Genomic DNA, 19,304 nt, shown 5'->3' with positions numbered 1-19,304 from the left:
ATGTATACGACGAGCCTGGCAGCTGGAAATAGATGGACATATAAACAGAAATGTCAGAATTCATACATAGGAAAGAAAATTCATACAGACTTCATACATTCCTAAGATCTAGAAAGAATACATGGAAATGTTAACAAAGCTTTACCTCCGTGTTCAGAGTTACAAGTAACTCTATATTATTCTTTGTAACATTATTTTTCTTATTCTTTTTGTATTATTACCACCCTTATCATTGGTATACAATGAGAATGGTTACTTTTATAATTGGGGAGGGGAGACCTTTAGCCATGGAAAGCGTTCAGAACTATGATTCATTTTTAGGTCCTAACATCCAGAAAAAGCCCATCAAAATCATACCGAATAGGTTAAGAACAAAGAAAACTTAGAATAACAACATGGCAACAATGGCTGTAATTTTGAAAATACGTTTTACAGCCGTGCTCTTGGAAGAACTGAACTTATTACTCTGTAGGAGCACTGATACCTTGGAAGAGAGGGGCTTCTGGAAATCCAGGGTTGGGTGGGCGCAGTGCAGGAGCCGCGGGGCTCACGGCTGCGTTCTACCACGGACAATGTGCACGTGCACACACACACACAGACACACACACACGCACAGACACACACACACGCACAGACACACACACACACACACACACACAGACACACACACGCGCTGGCACTTACAGGTGGGCCTCGGGCTCCCTCCAGTCCCGGCAGACCTGGCTCTCCCGTTCTGCCCTGAGAGTAAAGAAGACTTTGGTGAGACCGTTATAAGGATCTTTCCGCTCCCCACCTGGGCGTCACGCATGGTGTTAGCATTTCCTCCAGCCAGCCTCTGACCCCGGCCGACCCCTCTGCGGGCACTCTGCTCCACCGCGGGGCACGCCGATCACCCCCGTGGACCCAGCTACTGTGCTCCTCAAACTGTGCTGGTCACACAGGTGTGGACTCTGCACCTAGGGCTCCTGGTGGCCCCTGATCATTGTCAGAAGCGTTCTGGTCCGGACGCAGAATTATGCAGACATCCTAGTTAGGAACGACTCTGTACCCATTCACAGAAGAGCCTCAGGGCAGCCATCGACAACTGCATGGGACGCCAGGGGCCAGAGGCTTGAAGAAGGTAGGGCCTCGCCGAGTGAATGACCGGCACAGCCGGCCTGAATCCCAGCTTCGTTCACCAGCCCAAAGGACGCCTTTCTCACCCAGCAGCTGCCGTGGACAGGGAAGCCTGCCGTCTCCCCTCCTGTCTCCAGCGCAGCTTTTCCTAACTCTGCGAAGTTATGGGGATCCTGGGGCTATTCAAAGTCCTCACCACCAGTGTCCTGGTGCTGCCCTGGGCGGATTCAGCCACAAGCCAGTGCGAGACTGGGTGCTGGTCCAGGCGATGCGGTCAGTGTGGGGGTGTGGACGGGCAGGGAGGGGTGACCAGGCCTGTCTGACTGATGGAAGACGGGGCGGCACTTGACCCATGTGTGGTCTTGGGTGTCCCTTCCCTTCCCTGGATCTGTTCTCGTGGCAAACTCAGCACAGTCGCCCTCGCCGGCTCCGTGACTGGGCGTGCACCACCTAGCTGGCCTCCCCCACCTTCCACAGTCAACTGACATGGCCATTGTTGGTCCAAGTCACCAGCAGGAAAACGGTAACATGAGCAACTCTTGAGGGATTTCCCCACTCCAGACACAAAACGAGCGCCTCGCACAGTAAGTCGGTGAGGCCTTACTACAACCCAATGAGGGGCATTGCTGTTATCCACCGGGCAAAACACTGAGGCACAGAGAGGTTAAGTGATCTGCTCAAGGTCACACTGCTGGGGTTCTAATCCAGGTATTTTGGCTTCAAGTCTCCATACATCATCCTACACCATAATCATGGTTCAAACGCCTCCTAAAAAAGATTACACAACAGGCAACTCAAAAAATTGCCCGTGTGTCTACAGATCTACCTATCCACATCAGTCCTCCATCCATCATCTACCTACCTACCTGCTCTCTGTCTGTCCATCCATGTCCCTGACACATAGGAACTGGAAGGGCTACGCCAACATGAGGACGAGCTACCTACTATCGGTAGTGAATGCTTCTTCCCAGGCAGGTCCCCTTGGCTCACCGAGGAGGACACCTGTCAGCGCTGAACAGTTCCCGCCCAGGCTGATGGCTATGCATAGATCAGCCTTCGGGGTACATGACACTGAGGTGTGCAAGTTAATGTACGGGTTACTGCCTCCCGGAGCAATCCCCAAGGTCCAAAGGGCTTCAAGTCTCTGGACAGATGAAGAGCCTGGCTGGGGTAGGAGCAGGACTGCAAGGGTGCTCCTCACAATTTCTAAGAGGGTTTCCAATGACCGTGGCCCATCTGCCTGCCCGAGTGGCTCACTCACTTGCCTGAGGTCCATGGCTTTCTTTCTCTCCTTATCTCATTTCCTCCTGCCCCCGGTGCTTCCTGGGGCTGCTTCCCAAAGCCCTCACTTGCAACAAATCCTGCTACCTTGGGATCCAATGCCACTTATTCCTCTGCCAACTTCCCAAGCAGTTCGGACAGAGAAGACTTCACGCTGGCCACAGGCGGCGATTCCAGAATGGGTGCCTGGAGGGCTCGGAACGTCCCTAGGTGGGAACTGCTAAGCCACCTCAGCAGGACCAGCTCTGCCTCTTCAGGGACTGATGTCCCCTTGCATGCCAAGAACAGACCTGGTCTCTTTCTGCTCTATGCCTGAGGTCTGCCTGGAGGAGGTGATCCATAAAACAGACCGAATGAAGACCACAAGCCCCAGTCCCCCTGTACCATAAATGTCAGCTCTCAGAATAACACGCCCGCAGAGAAGCTGACTTCTAGTTCTGTGGTACTGACCTCTGGGGTCAGCCTCTGGGGCATGAATCCTGGCAGCTTCATTTACCCGCTCTGTGACCTTGGCCAGCTACTTAACCTCTCTGTGCATTTCCTCATCTGGGGCAATAATGACACCAGGCCTCATGGGGATTTTCTGGGGATAACAGTGGAAAATGGAAGCAAGCATCAGTACCCCAGCCTGAGGCGGGGACCCGATGGAAATATCTGTCCTCTCTCCCCTCCCACATCCACGTCCCACTAACTACCACGTGCTCGCCACGGGCCGCCCCGCTGGGACTCAGCCTCCAGTGGCTTGGCAGGTGCTTCAGACTTTGCTCGCTGCCACAAGCACTTTCCTTTGCTCTCAGCAGTGTCTCCCCGTCCCGGCATCTGGCGCACAGTGAAAAATGTTTAAGAAGTTGCTTCTGGCAAGTTGCATAAGACTCAGAACGAGTCACAGCAGCTGATGACCAGACAAATTACATGGGACATGAACCTCGCAGCAGAAACTGTTATGTTGTCCCACCTCGTGGAGCTAAGGGCACTGCAGCTCTGACCTCCCTGGGAGTCACGGCCAGGGGTGCTGTCAGAAAGGGATTCACTGAAAAAATTAACGGTGAGACGAGCCCGGTGCCTTCTACCATTTCTCACCTCATTGGATTCTCCGGCAACTCTGCCAGGTTGCTACTGTGACTCTCGTTCTATCGAAAAAGCGTCTGGGAAACTCTGCCTGACTCACCCCGGGGCCCGCAAGCCGGTCTGGAGTGGAGCCAGCATCCAGAGCCAGGGTCTTCTGGTTGTGGTTGTCGTTTTGGCATAAAATATTTCGGTTCATTTTAAATTACACGTTATCAGCAAGCAGTGCCTACAAATGGCTCCACAGTAAAACGACTCACTACGGAGCCCAAATTTGCCTTTGCGTCCCTGCGGCCCTTCTGCCCAGAATCACCCTCCTGCGGGTGGTGACAACAGTTAGAGGTGTTTTGGGAGCCCCACCACCCGCCGTCATTATGCAAACACTAGAAAAATACACGAAGGCCTGCTTTTACATAAAATAGGGCCGGCTGAGCACACTGCTCTGTACCTTTGCTCTTTTACTTATCAGTACATCTCCAAGGAGGTTCATGGCAGTGCCTGGAGAACATCCTCCTCCTTCCCCGGGGCTGCTTAGAATGCAAACAGCTACGCCCCATCGCTAACCAGTCTCCTTCTGGGGGCCTGTGGGGAGCCAGGTCTCAAACCCTACACACCACCTTCCAGCTTCCCCTCGAGCCTGAGGCTGTGGAAGGGACCTGGAGAGACAGACGTGTGTCACCACCACAGAAGAGAGAGCAGAGACCAGCTGTGGCAGGACCACGATGAGGCCACAGATCCGCGTGTGCAGAAAGCCCTCACTCTTCCAGCCGACAGCCACCGAGGCAGACGCGCTCGCGTGCATGCGTCTGCCTCACTGGGTGCCCCACACAGGGGACATTCAAGAACAAGGAAAAAGGAAAAAGACAAAACAATCCCTCGGGCTCTGGGCCAGAATTGAAGAAAGGGCAAACTCCCATACCTGGTGGTGGGGGGAGATGCCCAGGGTTTCTGTGGGGATAACAGCTTTCGGGAACCAGGTTAGGTTCCCACACCAGCGGGGGCTCACCTGCCCCAGCTCCCCTCCCGTGTGAACAGGATAGAAGTTGCACGGGCGGGAGGAGAAAACGCGGAGGACAGGTAGAAGCCCTGGGATCAGGTTCCGATTCTGTCACCGGCCCGTCCTGTGACTTTGGGCCCATCACTTCACCTCCCTGAGCCTCGGTTTTCTTAGCTATATAATGGGGACAGCAGTGTTCACACTGCAGGGCTGTCAGGACAAATTAGTGAAGTAACTCTTACTATGCCCGCGTCCCAATAGCTCGTCGACACAGGACAGTTGCTGCTGATAGATTACTAGGTGCGCCCATACAACAGTAGGAAATTTAGAGTCCCTTACCGGCTCTCCAGGGGGACCTGGTTTTCCATCTCTGCCCTCTTTGCCTTCTTCTCCCTGCAAGAGAATCAGATTAAAGGTCATCTCCGGCCAAAGGTGCTAGGAGGAAAGACGGGGTTCTGCTGGAAGTGCATGCCTAGTGCACAGTCACAGCCACACTTAAGGGCTTCGGGGTGTGTCCACAGACGGACTGGCTTGACTGCGTGGTTCCTTCCCAACACTGCAGGTCGGCTCTGATCTCAGATCCGCAGTGCCTGGCACAGAGTGGAAAAGCAGTGAATTGCAACGGCATCATTATTAGAGCCGTTGATCTAAAGCAGCCCTGGACTGGACACTTCCTGAAGTCAAACTTAGGGCAACAGCGCCTCATGGCTGGGCCTCCCGGACTGAACGCAGTGATGAGGGAGTAAGGACGCAGCTTCTGATGGTGAGGGGGCTGGATGCAGGAAATCATGGGGCACAGACCCGGGAACATACAGGGGCTCAGAGAATGACAGCGAGGATTCTGCGTGGGTTACAGAACGGCCGTGGACACTTGACCTTTCTTTCCCTGAAATCTAGCTGAGTTTCCCCCCTCCCTGTAACCAGCCTCCTGCTCCAAGGGAGGTCTCATAAGGCTCACGTCAATCTAAGAGACCAGTATTCTTCAGGAGTCTTTGCAAATGGGAGAATAATGCTGTGCAAGGGCTATGACAGCACACAGACTTGGATTCCAATCCTGGGCTACCTGCCCTGGGTGGGCTCTGGGAAAAGAAAGCCACAAGGCAGCAGGGCAGAGGGGAAACTGAGTCAAACCAGGCAAGGTCCGAGCCCCGCCTGCACTACTAGGCATAAGATCTTGGGCAAGTTACTAGTATTCTTGGCTCCCCAGTGCCCTTTTCCTAAAAAGCGATGCCAGTCCTGCCCTGCGGAGTCACCCGGGCAGCCCAGAACGGATGCTTCTGCTTGCAGAGCAAACCAGGCATCGGTAAATGGTGCCAGCCACGGGGATGCTCCCGCTGCTGCAGGCGCTCGTGAGACTGAGCGTGGTTCCTCATCAGTGCCTTCAGCGTCAGGGTTTGGGCATTGCTGGAAAGTCGCCGGGGACAGCAATCGAAGTTTACTGCTGGCCGAAGCTCAGTGGCTCCCGGAACTCCTTACGAGCGCTGCTCCTGCCGTAGCCGCCCTGAGCCGCTACACCTGCAGGGCTGCTGGGGAATCAGGCTACACCGATCCTCTTCCGCATTCTTTTTTCCCAGAGAAGCAGAGAGAGTGGGGGAGGGGCAGAGGGAGAGACAGAATTCCAAGCAGGATCCACACCCAGTGCAGAGCCCAGCGCAGGGCTCAATCCCACCACCCTGAGATCATGACCTGAGCCAAAACCTTGAGTCAGACGCTCAACCGCCGGAGTCCCCCCAGGTGCCCCTGCACTGATCCTCTTTTCAGTTAAGAGTCCAGTTCCTGAAACCACTTCCCGTGCATGCAACAGCGGCCCGTGCATGGAAGACGAAGTTGATGCCATGGGAGGAGACAAGGGGCCGACCACAGACTCTGGCCGGAGGCCAGCAGGAGACACCAGAACTCCTGGCGCAGACACGCGGTCCCCGGGAGCGGCACAAGGGCTGCTGGGGGAAATGCAAAGGTGGGCGGAGGGTGGCCAGTCAAATCCTGTGAGAAGGAAACGCGGCTCTGCGGGAGGGTAGGGCTGCCCTGAGCCAACAGGCTGCTGACACCTTCAACGTCTCAGGGCCTGTTTCTGCACCTTCAGTGAACTGTAGGGACGCTCCCACGTCCTGCAGACAGAGGAGCATAGAAGGTCTCTCTGGTACAGAGCATGGTGCATAGCTGATGCTTAAGAAAAGATAGGGTGTGTTGTTCTACTTTGGGAAAACTCATGTGGGTGCTCTGTGAGGGCCAGTGAAAGGTTTCCCTGTGCCTCTCCCAGCCCTTACCAGCCGTGGAAGCCACTTCTTCTTATTCAGCATTTCTTCTAACCGGTTCCTGTACGGAAATACGTCTGTGTCGTTTATAAGTTGCTCCTTTTACTGAAATGCCTTCCTCCTGCCCCTTCTCATCCTAGACTACTTGACCTTGAACACTCCCCCTGAGTGTCAGCTCCCCAGCTATCCCTCTGGATCTGGCTTGAGTATCCACCCCTGGGCTCTGTGGCCCCCTGGGTCCCCCTGCGTCACAAGCACATCACATTTTGTGTCAGTGGTTCCTTCCTTTTCTCTTTGGCTTCTCCATGAGACCCCAGGCTGCACACCAGCGGGGATGAGGGCTGGGTCCGTCTGGTACCTCGAACACTGGCCTGGGTCAGTACTGGGTGTTGTGCTGGTGAGGGGGTGACACAGGTGGACAGAAATGAACAGGTGAGTGGGGTTGCACGCCCTCAGTGCCGTGACAGCACAGGGGCTAAGGGCTCCTGAAACACAGCACAGAGTTCTACCTAAGTGCTGGAGAGGCTCGGGGTGCCTCCTGGAGAACATAATGTCCAGCCAGACCTTGGGATGAGCGGCTGAGGGGGCCCAAGGCATGGGATACATGCATTAATGTGTGGAGAGCTCTCTGCATGGGACTTGTGGGGCAGTGAACACCATGCACAGGAAAGCTCTGATGAGTCTTACTGTCTAGGCAGAGGGGGAGGGAATGTTTCTGAGACAAATGCTGAGGAAGGAGCAAAGCAGTTCAGGGCAGCTGGGGTGAGGATGGGGTTAGAGAAAGCAGGGTCCATTCGTGGGCACCAGGGAGGCGCACACCCAGGCTCGGCTCAGGCCTGAGCCCCAGGATGGGGTGGGCATGGTACGCACAGTCACAGCAAAGGTCAGGTCTCTCTTCTCCTGCGCACGAGGACTTCAGTTATAAGGGGTCAGCGCAAAAGCCAAACCTGGATTTTCTCTCCCTAGCTTTACCACCGCTAGAATTAAATCAGTCAATTCTCCCCAGCTAACAGAACAGGCTAAGCTACTGGGCTGCAGCTTAGACCAAAGGGGTTTCACATCCCAGCCCGTGTTTTCAGGTCTGAGCACCCTGCACAGGTTACTCAACCTCGGGGTCACACGGCTGTAGGGAGCACTACTGATGGTGTCCCTGGAATGCCTCCTCACTGGGTGGGAGCACTTGTCAGATACTCTAGGAGGAAGGGCTCTCCCACAGCAGTTCGTTCATCCACCTGTTTCTGTAATTAATATTTGCTGGGTGTTCATTATGTGTGGGAAGCAAAAACCTGGTCTTCCAGAACCCAAGACCTAGAGCATCACCCTGATTAGCAGGCACTCCACTGTAATGTCCCCAGGTCTAGCAAACAGTAGGCTCCTAAACAGAGTTTGCTGAATGAGCAAACCAATCAATGAATAATGGAGGAGGTGGTCACTGATCAGACCATTACACAAATAAAGATGTGACAACAGCTGAGATAGGCACTCGGGAAAAAGAAAAAGAAACTAGGAGAGCCCACCCTAGCCTGGGAGTGGGGGAGGAGGCAGTGAAAACTTTCTAGGGCTGATGCCTGAGATGAGTGGGAAAAACCACTGGTAGAAGACGTGATCAAGGGGCATTCTGGATAGGCAGAAAGGCATGTGCAAAGGTCCTGTGGTAGGGAGAGGAGAGGATGCAGAGCATTTTAGGAACCAAAAGGAAGCCAACATGTCTGCAATAAAACACATCGTTATGCAGGGCGGGGGTGGGGGGCTGTGGCCAGTAGAGGCCCCAGCAGTTGGCCCAGGCCAGACCACAAGCCCCACAGGGATTCATAATCCACGGAGACGGCCTCTCTGCACCCGTCTTATTAGTAACACCCTGAAGAGCTCCACCCCACTGAGAGATATATTGGATGTAAAAGTCCAGAACAGTATTTATGGAAAGTAATTTGGTGATTATGTATCAAGAACCTCAGACAATATTGTACCCAACAGGTAGACCCCACCTTTGTGGACCATCGTACAGAAAACGGGAAAGCACCAGGCATGCAAACTAGCTTATTACAGTCTTTTTCCAATAACCATGTGATTTCTGGAGCAACAGGAGTGATCACATATACTATGGTGTATCTGTGGGGTGCAGCGCACGTAAGATCTGATGAGCTCATGAACATTTAACACCAGTGTGGGGGCAGGAGTTGTTTCTATCATCAGAGAGAACCGTAGAGTTGGGCACACGTGTGCGTGGGCTGGCTCAACTCTGTACCTACACATACGTGCGTGTGTGGACGAGGGAAACGCTATCTACACAGGTCAGCGACGCCTATTGCATGAGACAATGAGGTTTACACTGACCCCAACCAAAAACATACCTGGCTTTGGTTAGGGATTATTCTAATTTTCTGGAGCACTGGAAACTCCCCTAAGAACCATGCATTGCTCTAACAGTGGGCAAATCTATTTTTGTTTGCCCATTTTTGTAGTGGAAAAACCAGGCATTTTTTGTTTGTTTGTTTTTGTAATGCTACTTACTGGGATTCCGGGTAATCCAGATGGACCTTGGGGGCCAGGAGGACCTTCCTTCCCCTAAAAGATCCAAGACAGAAAACACCATTAAATCTCAGATCGGCTTTTCTGGAAGTATGTGATTTCACATAGAATTGCCTTCATGGGCTGGAAGGGGTCTTTGGTGGGAAGCAACGGGTGCTTCTGCCTCTTGGCTTTCCAGGCAGGTCTCCCTTCCTACCCACCCCGCAGGGCGGAGCCCCGGGCAGAGCACAATCACGTGGGTGGGTGGGCAGACAGGGGCTCATTTTGGCTGTATGACATACACTCGGGGGGAATTAAAGTAGGAAAAGTCTGGGGGAGAAGAGATTCGGGTTTGGGGGTCCATAAGACTTGGGTACGGCTCTACACTCTGTCCCTACACTGCCTGAAATTCGGGTCCTCATCATGTAGCTCAAGACCAGAGCATCTGGGGCTATTGTGCACACAGGACCCAAAGCAAGTGAAAAGGTGACCAGTACCTGAACAGACCATCTATTATTACCGTCCTCTTGACCTTTTACCACCGGTAGGTCGCTTTTAGTATATCTTTCCCCCGTGATATAGAGCTTGTGTTTTCAAAGACTGTTTGCCCAATTGCATTAACTCATACTTCTTTCTCCATTTTATTCACCAAAGATGCACATCACTGCCAACCAAGGCTACTAAATCAGATGACGTCATCAATGCCATCACCTCTATCTGCCTAAACATTCTGATGTCATCTGTGTCTCTACCACCATCAGAGGCCCTGACAACCTCACAGTCTCTCAATCACTGCTCCTTCTGCAATAAAATGCTGGCATCAGGTTTTACAATCTCATCTATAGGCCACACCAAGTGACATATTCGTAAGGGTTGTGATGTTAACTTCTTGCAAAAAAAGCAAAAAGCAAAACTACTTTGACATTTAATTCACCTTTATGCAGATCTTATATATCATCCCATCAAAAGTGTCCAATTGCGAGACCCAAAGCACACTTCCTTTATGAAGTGTTACTTAAACTCAGTAAAAACTCCACAACTGAGTTTTATTTCCACCCTGAAGAAAGTGGAAGATAATAGTCACGTGTCATGAAGAGATGAGAACTTTTCTCGTCACCCTGGGAACGGATGAGGATTAGACCACATTGGAGGTTGACTACTCCTTTGTTAAAATGTTTTCTCAAAAGGAGTAGCACTTGATGCAGCCATGTTGAAGAGTTTCCTTTAACTTTAGAAACTGGAATGCTCAGGTCCCACGTTTGCCCTGACAACAGTTTGGTGTGCCTTGTGTCTCTATAACGTGACAATCCATGATATCGGAGGTTGCCTGGACACAGCGCCACTTAGACCAACAAGAAATAGCAGCAGGAAAGCAAAACCATCCACCACCTCCCATCTCACCGAACCTACAAGCGCGCAACCAAGGAGATATTTTTGGGTCCACATAGGACAAATACTCAGTCATCATTAGGGATCTTTGGATATTGATAATAGAGCTCCCTGGATTCCTTCCTGAATGTCTACTATTCCAAAGACCCCAGGGATGGAGCCACTGTTGGTCAGCAAACGGCAGCCCTCTGCTGTTTTTGCAAATAAAGTTTTATCAGAAGCCTTTTGTCGACCTGTTGTCTGTGGCTGACTTCACCTTACCAAAGCAGGGCTGAGTTTTTCCAACAGAGACCACATGGTCCATGACACGGACATATTTACTGTTTAGGGATTCTTTGCTTCTATCGGAGGATGCACAAGGGGTCCAGATGCTTGTTCTTTTTTTTTTTTTTCTTTTCAGTGTAACAGTATTCATTGTTTTTGCACCACACCCAGTGCTCCATGTAATCTGTGCCCTCTCCAATACCCACCACCTGGTTCCCCCAACCTCCCACCTCCCGCCCCTTCAAAACCCTCATATTGTTTTTCAGAGTCCATAGTCTTATTCTTAAACCTGTTTGCATTGTGGAAGTCATAGTTTGCTGTGGAAATTACACAGCTTAATTATTCATTAGGTAACCCCATTAAATTTAGGTGGACAAAGAAAAAGAACGATCTTTAAGGGAGGACTTCAAAATACATTATAAGGATGACTCACGATCCAGATCTCTACAGCAGGATAGCTATGAAAGGTTAGGAAAAAATACCCTAATGATCCAGGATCCAGGATTCTACATTGAAATCATCCCACGGGTGCTGTTATACTCTCAAACCACCCTTAAGAAGGGCAGCAAATAGTGACTGGGGAGATATTCCTGTCATAAGGATAATGACAAGAGATTCCATGCTGAGGACCCAAAGTCAAGGAAGGTCATCATTCTATGTCGAAAAGAGGCTCCTGGTTTGTATGTTTCAATTCAAAATACAATGGAAATGTTTTCAGTTTGTATGTATCTTTTTTTTTTTTTAACCTCATCCCAGTTAGCATTCTTTATTTCTTTTTTAAATTACCAACACTTGTTACTTACGCTAAGAAGATCTGGAGAATATTCTGGTTTGTTGTATACAGTGAAGTAACGGGACCTCCAGACAGCTCCAAGGCCAGCTGTCGCCCGCCTCAGGGTCCCCCATGACAGAATCAATGTCTCATTCAATACAGCTTAATTCCCAAGTACCTGAGGATTCCTGTCTGGGTCCTGCATCTGATTCTCCTTGGGCTAACAGTTCATTTGTTTTGTTTGTTTGTTTATTTGTTTGGTTGGTTTTTAGTCCATTTGTTTTTACTGTTTTACTTTGCTGTCTGCGAATCGGTAAACAGCAGGTGGGCTGCTTAGACAGGACTGGCCAGATGAGGAAGGAAAGACCACCCACCTGGCTGGGAATTTTCAACCTCAATACCCCTGGGGCCCACCCCGACCATCCCACAGCGTGGGTCAGTGTGGAACCGAGGGAAGAACACGGAGTTGGGAGTTTCCCAACTGACTTCACTCTGGACCTGGAACTGATTTCCTGTGTGGCTTTGGACCAGAGACCCAGTCCCACTGGGCTTTGTCCTCCTCGTCCCAGGACGGGGGAGCTGTCCTAACTGCTCCCTCAAGTGCTCTTGGCACTGGAGTCCAGACATCCCTGGGCAGGGCTGACCTGCTCACCAGCCAGCTTGGAGTGTGACCCCTTTCTTACTTTTCTCCCCTCTTTGGAACGGTTGACTAACAGGGAGTCCTCCTATCTGATGTGCTTCCTGATGCATGCCGTAGCCTCGGCGTGGGTCAGCTCCAGCCTCTCCACTCCCCTCTCCCTGTCGGGAGAGAACCACACTGGCCGGGGCCTGGGTAAGCTGGTTGTTAATGGAATCCTGGAATCACAGATTGCCACGTCATTCATCCAAACCTGTATTTTGAGGCAAGACACCAGGGCACCAACAGAAAGCGGTCCCTCCTGTGGTTTCCTTGCAAGACCCTTGCTGAATACTGGGTATGAGTGAGCCACAGAGGTAGGGAGGCCCTGGGCAGGGCTGGCGCACACCTGGGTTCTGGGCCGCCCAAACACAGACTCAAGGCAGGTCCAGTCCAGCGAGGAACTTACCGGAGACCCTTGGACTCCTGGAGGGCCAGCAGTGCCAGCAATTCCGTCCGCTCCCTGAGGATGACAGAGCAGGATGTCAGTGGCAGAATCATGAGTGTCTCTCTGTGCACGAAGCCCGTGGAGCACAAGGGTGCAAGCCGAGCCCCTCCCCAGCAGCTGGAACCCTAAGTACTCCCGGGGGGCTTCTGCCCTCCCCAGCAGGTGGGGCTGGCCTCTGGGAACACAAAGATGCTGGGAGCATGGCAGCCACATTGTACAAAAGACCAGAGCATCCACAGTCATCCCTAGGACAATGGGACAGGGTCTCACTTCAGAGTAAACATTTTCAGCTAATATCAGAGAACATTTAGGGATAGAGGCAAAAATGAACGACTGGATTTATGGTCCAGGTCAATAGGGAAGGCAATTGGTTTTGTCAGCTCAAGGATGGAAAATGCATAGACAGATCCAGGAAGAAGGAGCTCTACACAGGTGGGTACAGCAGAGTGAGCCCAGACTTGTCCCCCCTCCCTGCGGGCTCTCTCCAGGGCTGCTCCCCCTGCCTGCAATCCAGTCCCCCTGGGATCGGAGCTCATAGCCTGCCTTCCTCCCCATCTCAGTTCAGTGAGAAATTACCTGCCTCCCAAATCGAAAACCCAAGTCCCTGCCCCTCTTAATAATGCCTTTATGCTCCTCCTAGCCTTTGCCTCCCTCTGACATCCTAGTGTTGGTCGATTATTTGCTTTACTGGGAACTAAAACTGTTCCTTGGAGCTAGCAGAGGCTCGCTTGTTCTTAAATAAATGAGTAAAGGAAAAGCTGGGCTGGCTGGCAGATGGGGCAGAGAATCTTTAGACAAACACATATGCTGCTTCTTTCTAGCTTTGGGCATTTAACTTCAGTTTCCTCGTTGGTAAAGGGAGAAGTGACATGATTGCCCAGGCTGTAAGGAGGGTCGGGAGGCATTGCCTGCAGCATGCTTAGCACAGAACAGAGGGTGTTAGTTGGGGTGCACCTCCCTGAGCCAGATCCTGGGTCCGTATCCTGCTTCTCCACTTTATTTTACTCCTCTGCGTCTCTCAGATCCTTTGTGCACTGGAGAGAAAGAGAGGACCTATTTCCTTGAATTGTTGAGAGGACTCGTAAGGTCCTACATAGAAAGAGCTAGCTAGCACTGGCACTCACTAAGGGCTTTCCCCAAAGTGTTCTCTGTTATCAGCGACACTCCTAACAGTGGTGTGTCTACTGGCCTGCCCAAGACTGCAAGCATTGCAGATATGGACCACGTATGGGGGGACAAATAAGCAAGATCTTGCATACCTTACTGATGATACCTTTCCAGCAGCTTTTAGGTTTTTTACATACACTTATCGAGTGCCTATGTCATAGCAAGTGCTGGCCAAGTTTTAGGGCTACAGAAATGGCTGTACCATGGACCTCAAGGAAATCTGATACAGCAATGGAAGATAGGTCTTATTTGCCATGTCAGATAAATTCCCCAGGGATAAGATGCAATCAGATTTGCCTCCACCTCTTCCCCAGGTAATGAGCCAGTAAATGTTTAAGAAGTAAAGGATGTTGATAATACGTGCATACATAGCTCAAGGTTCATGCTTCCCTGGCTGGGCTGCTGCTGGGAACCTCCACCTCTAGTTCAAACCCAGCACAACAATGGAGTTTCTATTGGATTCTTCTATATAATTTTGCCAAAACCCCCCAGCACCCTGTACCCTGGAACCTAGCTATGTTGTAATTAAATTCCATACAGCACATTGGGAATAGGGTAAGGGTTTTCTCTGAAAGAGAGATGCCAACTGAGCACCAGAAAATAAGCTTTGGAGTAACAATAATCAAGGAGCCTTATCTGTTTGGTATCTATATCCCCGGTTACGGCGTCCGACAGAGAAGCACACAAAGAAACAATGCATAAATGACGGGGCGGGTTTCCTGCTCTCAAGTTGCTTCTGTATGACTGGCCACTGAACCCGGATGGACGGGTGACCAGCATCCATTCCCAAAAACAATGAACAGACCAGGGCATGCATGGCACAGAGCAGGAGCTCAGTAAGTATCAACGGCATGAACTGACCACATTGATCAATGGGAGACAGAGAAGCTGCCCTCTTATCATGCCCGTTTCTGAATCCCAGATTCATCATCTAGCATGAGAACCAGTGGCTAGGAGCCACTTCCTACAGCTGCCCTAGAGTCCAAAGGGCAATTTCCAAGGAGAGGAGAGCACGGCTTCTTTTGCACTGGGGATGTGCAATAGGCTTTTGAAAGACCGGGATGGGTAGGGGAGGGGGCTTTAACAGATTTTCGTGAACCTAAATGGCAAGAGCTATACCATCCCCTGGAAAGGAGGTTTGAAATCCTGGTCACGGCAGAGACACACAATGAGGAGTGAAGACTGAGAAATGGGAAAGGATGCTCATAGCACAGGCCGTCCATGCGGGGAGGTGGGAGTGAGCTGAGGGTCTGAGGCTTGAGGTGAGCTCTCCAGCAAACTGGGAAAGCTTTTGTACTTTTACAGTTAATGTACTTTTTATGAGTCTGCTGTAAAAGTCAGCTTCGAAGTAAAAGATGCAGTTTCATGCTTCCGTATGATCTTATTGGAAATATACATTTAAAACGACCTAATTTATTCTAAGAACGAACATACTTACACTTAGAAGTCATTTAGGGTTGTTCAAAAGAAGACAAAGCAAGATTAATGGCATGCATTTGAACTTCATGATCTTAACCCAGCCTCTGCTTCTCTACTGATTATGTCAGGTTGGTCCCTATTTGAAGTGGGTTCCTGTTTAGTTGTCCATTAGCCATTACCAATGATCCCTCATTCTGCAAAGTCTGGGGGGGCCAGGGCTCCTGGAGAACCCATGGGAAACTGCAGGCGGCTGGTCCTGGGCTAGGCGAGGCTGCTCATTTGCGCTGCCCGTTACCATGGCTACCCTAGGGGGATACGTAAGCAACAACTTCAAGACTAATCTGTGGGCAGTTTGGACCAAAGGGAGATGAATTTGTTAGAAGAGCATCGGTCAGCGTCAGTCACTACCAGAGCAAGGAAGACCATTTGCTCAGGGGCCCAATGGGGACAAATGGGAAGATAATTCACCAAATCTGTGGTTACACTGACGACAATGCCTCACAGTGATGATGAATGAGTAGCTGAAGATGGTAATAATGAATAATAATAACTTTGTTGTTATTATTATTGTTACTGTTATTTAAATAATAAATCCAGGAAAGTCTGTGTTTATAAAGACACTCTGTGATGCCCAGAGCCTCTTGCCATGGGACAGGATCCTATGCAAGACAGGAACCTGCTTCTCCATTTCTCACTTATGGTCCTAACCTTACATTTTTCTCAGGTTTCTCATCACCTGCGATAGATAGAAATTAATAATATATTAAGCCTGCCCACCTCTGCCAAGCTCCCCCTGGTCCCAGCAGCATTTTAACTGCACTGCCCAGGAACGCCACCTATTCAAGTCACTCCATCCTTGACTCCATTGGGTCCCATGGGGTCGAGACCCCATCCTTGACCCATTGTCCCTCTGGGACCTGCACCTTCTGTTCAGCCCTGGACACCTTTCAGGTATCAGCCCAGTCCTTAACGAGGCAGGTCCAATGAGCATGGGAACCTGTTCCAGCATCAAAACCAAGAGAGGAGGGGATTCAAAATCATTACTTACCCGTGGCCCAGGGCTCCCAGGGGGCCCCATGAAACCGGGAACTCCAGGATGACCCTAGGAAAATACAAGAGGCAATTCTTCAAAGTGACCTATAAGAAGCTTTTCACTTTGGTGGCTAGTAAATTTCAGACAACAATCCAGAATCTGACTTCTAACTCCAGTAATAGATTTTAGATAAAGGCACTGGCAACAAAAAAAACTTTCTATATATGTATGTGTACATATATATGTATATGTATATGTATATATGTGTGTGTGTATGTGTATATGTATATGTATATATTACTGGTGTTTCCATAGCTTGAGAAAGTATCCAACAATATTTACAAAAACAAATCTCTCCTGAGAGTGGATTTGCTTCTACGTAAAGTGAAGGAAGATGGTGTGGGGAAGTCGCTAAGGGCACAGATGAAAACAGATGTGGCCATAGTGGCTACAGGATCCTGTGGCTGGGTGATAGATATGGAGGTGGGGGGTCTTTTTATTATGCTTTCTAATTTTTGTGTAGACTGGAAACATCCTGTAATAAAAATGTGAGAGCAAATAAAAGCATATGCACACACAATATACAGTCACAATGGAAACTCTGGGGTTACCGAATCATGACATCTCTGCTGTAGCGGAGTTGCATTACTTTAAGAAAGAGATTCATGCCTCCATGCAGAGCAGAGTCTATGTGTGTTATGGCAGGAGCTAAACAAGCTAGAGTACGGCATACACCATTTTGTTTTCGAACGACAGTGTTTTACAAAAGCAGACACACAACCGTGGAAGATCTCCCTGCCCTTCACTTCTATCTCCTGCTACTGGGAAACGCAAGCTATAACAGCCAGGATCAAGTGTATTGGTCTTGAAAATTTGCTGTTGCAAGAATGATCCAAATACATTTTGTTTTTCAAAACACAGATGGAATTTTAGCTGAGCATGTTGTTCAGACCTTGAACATAGCTCTGAACACATCCCCTCAGGAGTGCTTGCTTCACCGTCATGGAACAGAAGCCTCCATGAGGTCAGGGATTTGCCCATTACTCCCTCTACAGCTCAGAGCCTGGTGCCGTGCCTGCCATGAAGCTGGTTGCAAGGAGGACCGATGGGAAGATGCAGAGAGGAGTGATGGGTGGAGGGCAGGTGGGAGGGAGGAAAGGGAAGAGTGCCAGCAGCCAAGCAGGAGCCACTTTAACTGCAGAAAGGCTGCTGGAGGCTAGGGAGCTGGACTGAAGAATCAGCTGGTAATGCTGTATAAAAGATGACAGGGATACTAGTTTCGAATCCACAGAAAGAGGAGTATGTTGTCATGGGCACTACCTTGCAATGCATTTGGAGAAGTGGTCCAACAGGGCAGGCTGGGCACTGAGCGCAGAAGGGACATCTGTGTAACATTTCAAGTAGTACCATGAGTTATGCGACAGGTACTTGAAGAGTGATAGGAGGGTGGGTGGAAAGAAGGGGGCATTGTGTAATGGATGATAACCATTTCAGAGAACTAGACTTCTAAGGGTAAGATTCCAACAAAAAAAAAAACAAAAGGAAATCAGAAAAGGCAGGCTGCTCAGATAACTGGGGAAGGGGAATGTGACAATGAACCACAGGAATCAATATGGAAACCATGAAAATGTGGTTTAAAAAAAATTCCTACTTCAAACAAAGGAGATCAAAGAGGTGAGGTCAGAAATGGCAGAATGAAATTCATCTAGGAGAAACAGTGATATCTCTTCAGGTTCTTTACAAAGTTAAGTTCTTACCTGGTCACCTTTCTGTCCAGTTTCACCATCTGCACCACGCTCCCCTTTACTTCCCTTGGGAGAAAAAAGAAATAAACTTATTAGAAATGTTGGTAGAACTACATTGCAAAAGAAAAAAGTCTGTATGCATTCATCTAGCTATGGACTCATTTCTTCATCCATTTACTCTTCCTTCATCAAACTCTCATCCAATCTGAGCCACAGGCCAGGCATGGCATCCACAGAGAGAAACAAGGGAGTCTGGTTGAAGAACTGCTGATGGAATGGCTTAACTGGGTCATGGGGTGCTGATGGGGGTCAGTGGAAAATGGAACTGGGGAGGCAGACAATGCCTCCCTCACTGAGAACCCTGCATGTTTTCTCCTTGAAGATGGATTGGGCTGCAGGCACTGGGAAGTTTGACTGCTCTCCATTTCAGAAGGGATCCCTGACTGCAGTAGAGGCTGGGCTGAAAGGCCCAGGACAAAGAGAGGAGGGGCAGTCAGGAGGAAATGGGGATATTTAGGTGTGGGAGGGGAAGGAGCCAAATCATCACAGTGTCTGGTGTGAGGTGGGAAGAAGGAGAAGCTAAGACAGTGGACGGGACAGCACTGCCCAGAAGGCTGAGGAAGAAGACTCACTCCATCTGTATGTATGTGTGCTCCTTGATCCCTCCCTTTCTAGCTGTGTGACCTTGAGTGGGTCACTTAAACTGTGGGTTGTAAGATTTCTTGTTTATCTATAAAGTAGAGAAAATCATGATTGCTTACACTGTGAAGTGTTGGAAGAAATAAAATCAGACACAACACAAAGCACAGAACATAGCAAGAGCTCAATAAACATTAGTTATAATTATTTTTGTAAATTATTTTGTATTTGAACCCTGGCTTTGTCATCGCTAACCCTGTCATTGGGCAACCTGCTTCACGTCTATCTCCTTCTTTTAAAATGAGAATAATAAAAACAGAACGTTTGTCATGAGATTGTTACGAGCATTAAAATAACCTAAAATCTACAAAGTGCATAAGCCAGTAATGAGTTCATTGTTAGTTATCACCCTTCTCATCATTTTAGTCATTACCATCATCATCTGTCACTATCACTATCATCACCATCATCATCACCTTCATCATCCTCACCATCATCTCTCTCACCATGATCACCATGATCATCACCAG

At 49.8% G+C, this 19,304-nt stretch overlaps 1 protein-coding gene across 2 annotated transcripts in view; it reads right to left on the bottom strand.

Annotated features, from left to right (window-relative positions):
* LOC111146614 (collagen type XXII alpha 1 chain) overlaps window positions 1-19,304 on the bottom strand; it is a 246,739-nt gene that overhangs the window by 24,531 nt on the left and 202,904 nt on the right. For both annotated transcript variants that reach the window (XM_022502245.1, XM_022502246.1), the window contains exons 47-52: window positions 18,148-18,201; window positions 16,406-16,459; window positions 12,733-12,786; window positions 9,226-9,279; window positions 4,799-4,852; window positions 685-738 (exon numbers count right to left, since the gene is read on the bottom strand). In XM_022502245.1, coding sequence (XP_022357953.1) covers window positions 685-738; window positions 4,799-4,852; window positions 9,226-9,279; window positions 12,733-12,786; window positions 16,406-16,459; window positions 18,148-18,201 — 324 coding nt within the window. The remainder of the gene's footprint in view (window positions 1-684; window positions 739-4,798; window positions 4,853-9,225; window positions 9,280-12,732; window positions 12,787-16,405; window positions 16,460-18,147; window positions 18,202-19,304) is intronic.

This window comes from Enhydra lutris, unplaced genomic scaffold (genome assembly GCF_002288905.1).
Source record: "Enhydra lutris kenyoni isolate GAN:26980312 unplaced genomic scaffold, ASM228890v2 scaffoldscaffold14, whole genome shotgun sequence".
NCBI classification, from domain to species: domain Eukaryota; kingdom Metazoa; phylum Chordata; class Mammalia; order Carnivora; family Mustelidae; genus Enhydra; species Enhydra lutris.
This window is presented reverse-complemented; position numbering and strand designations above follow the sequence as displayed.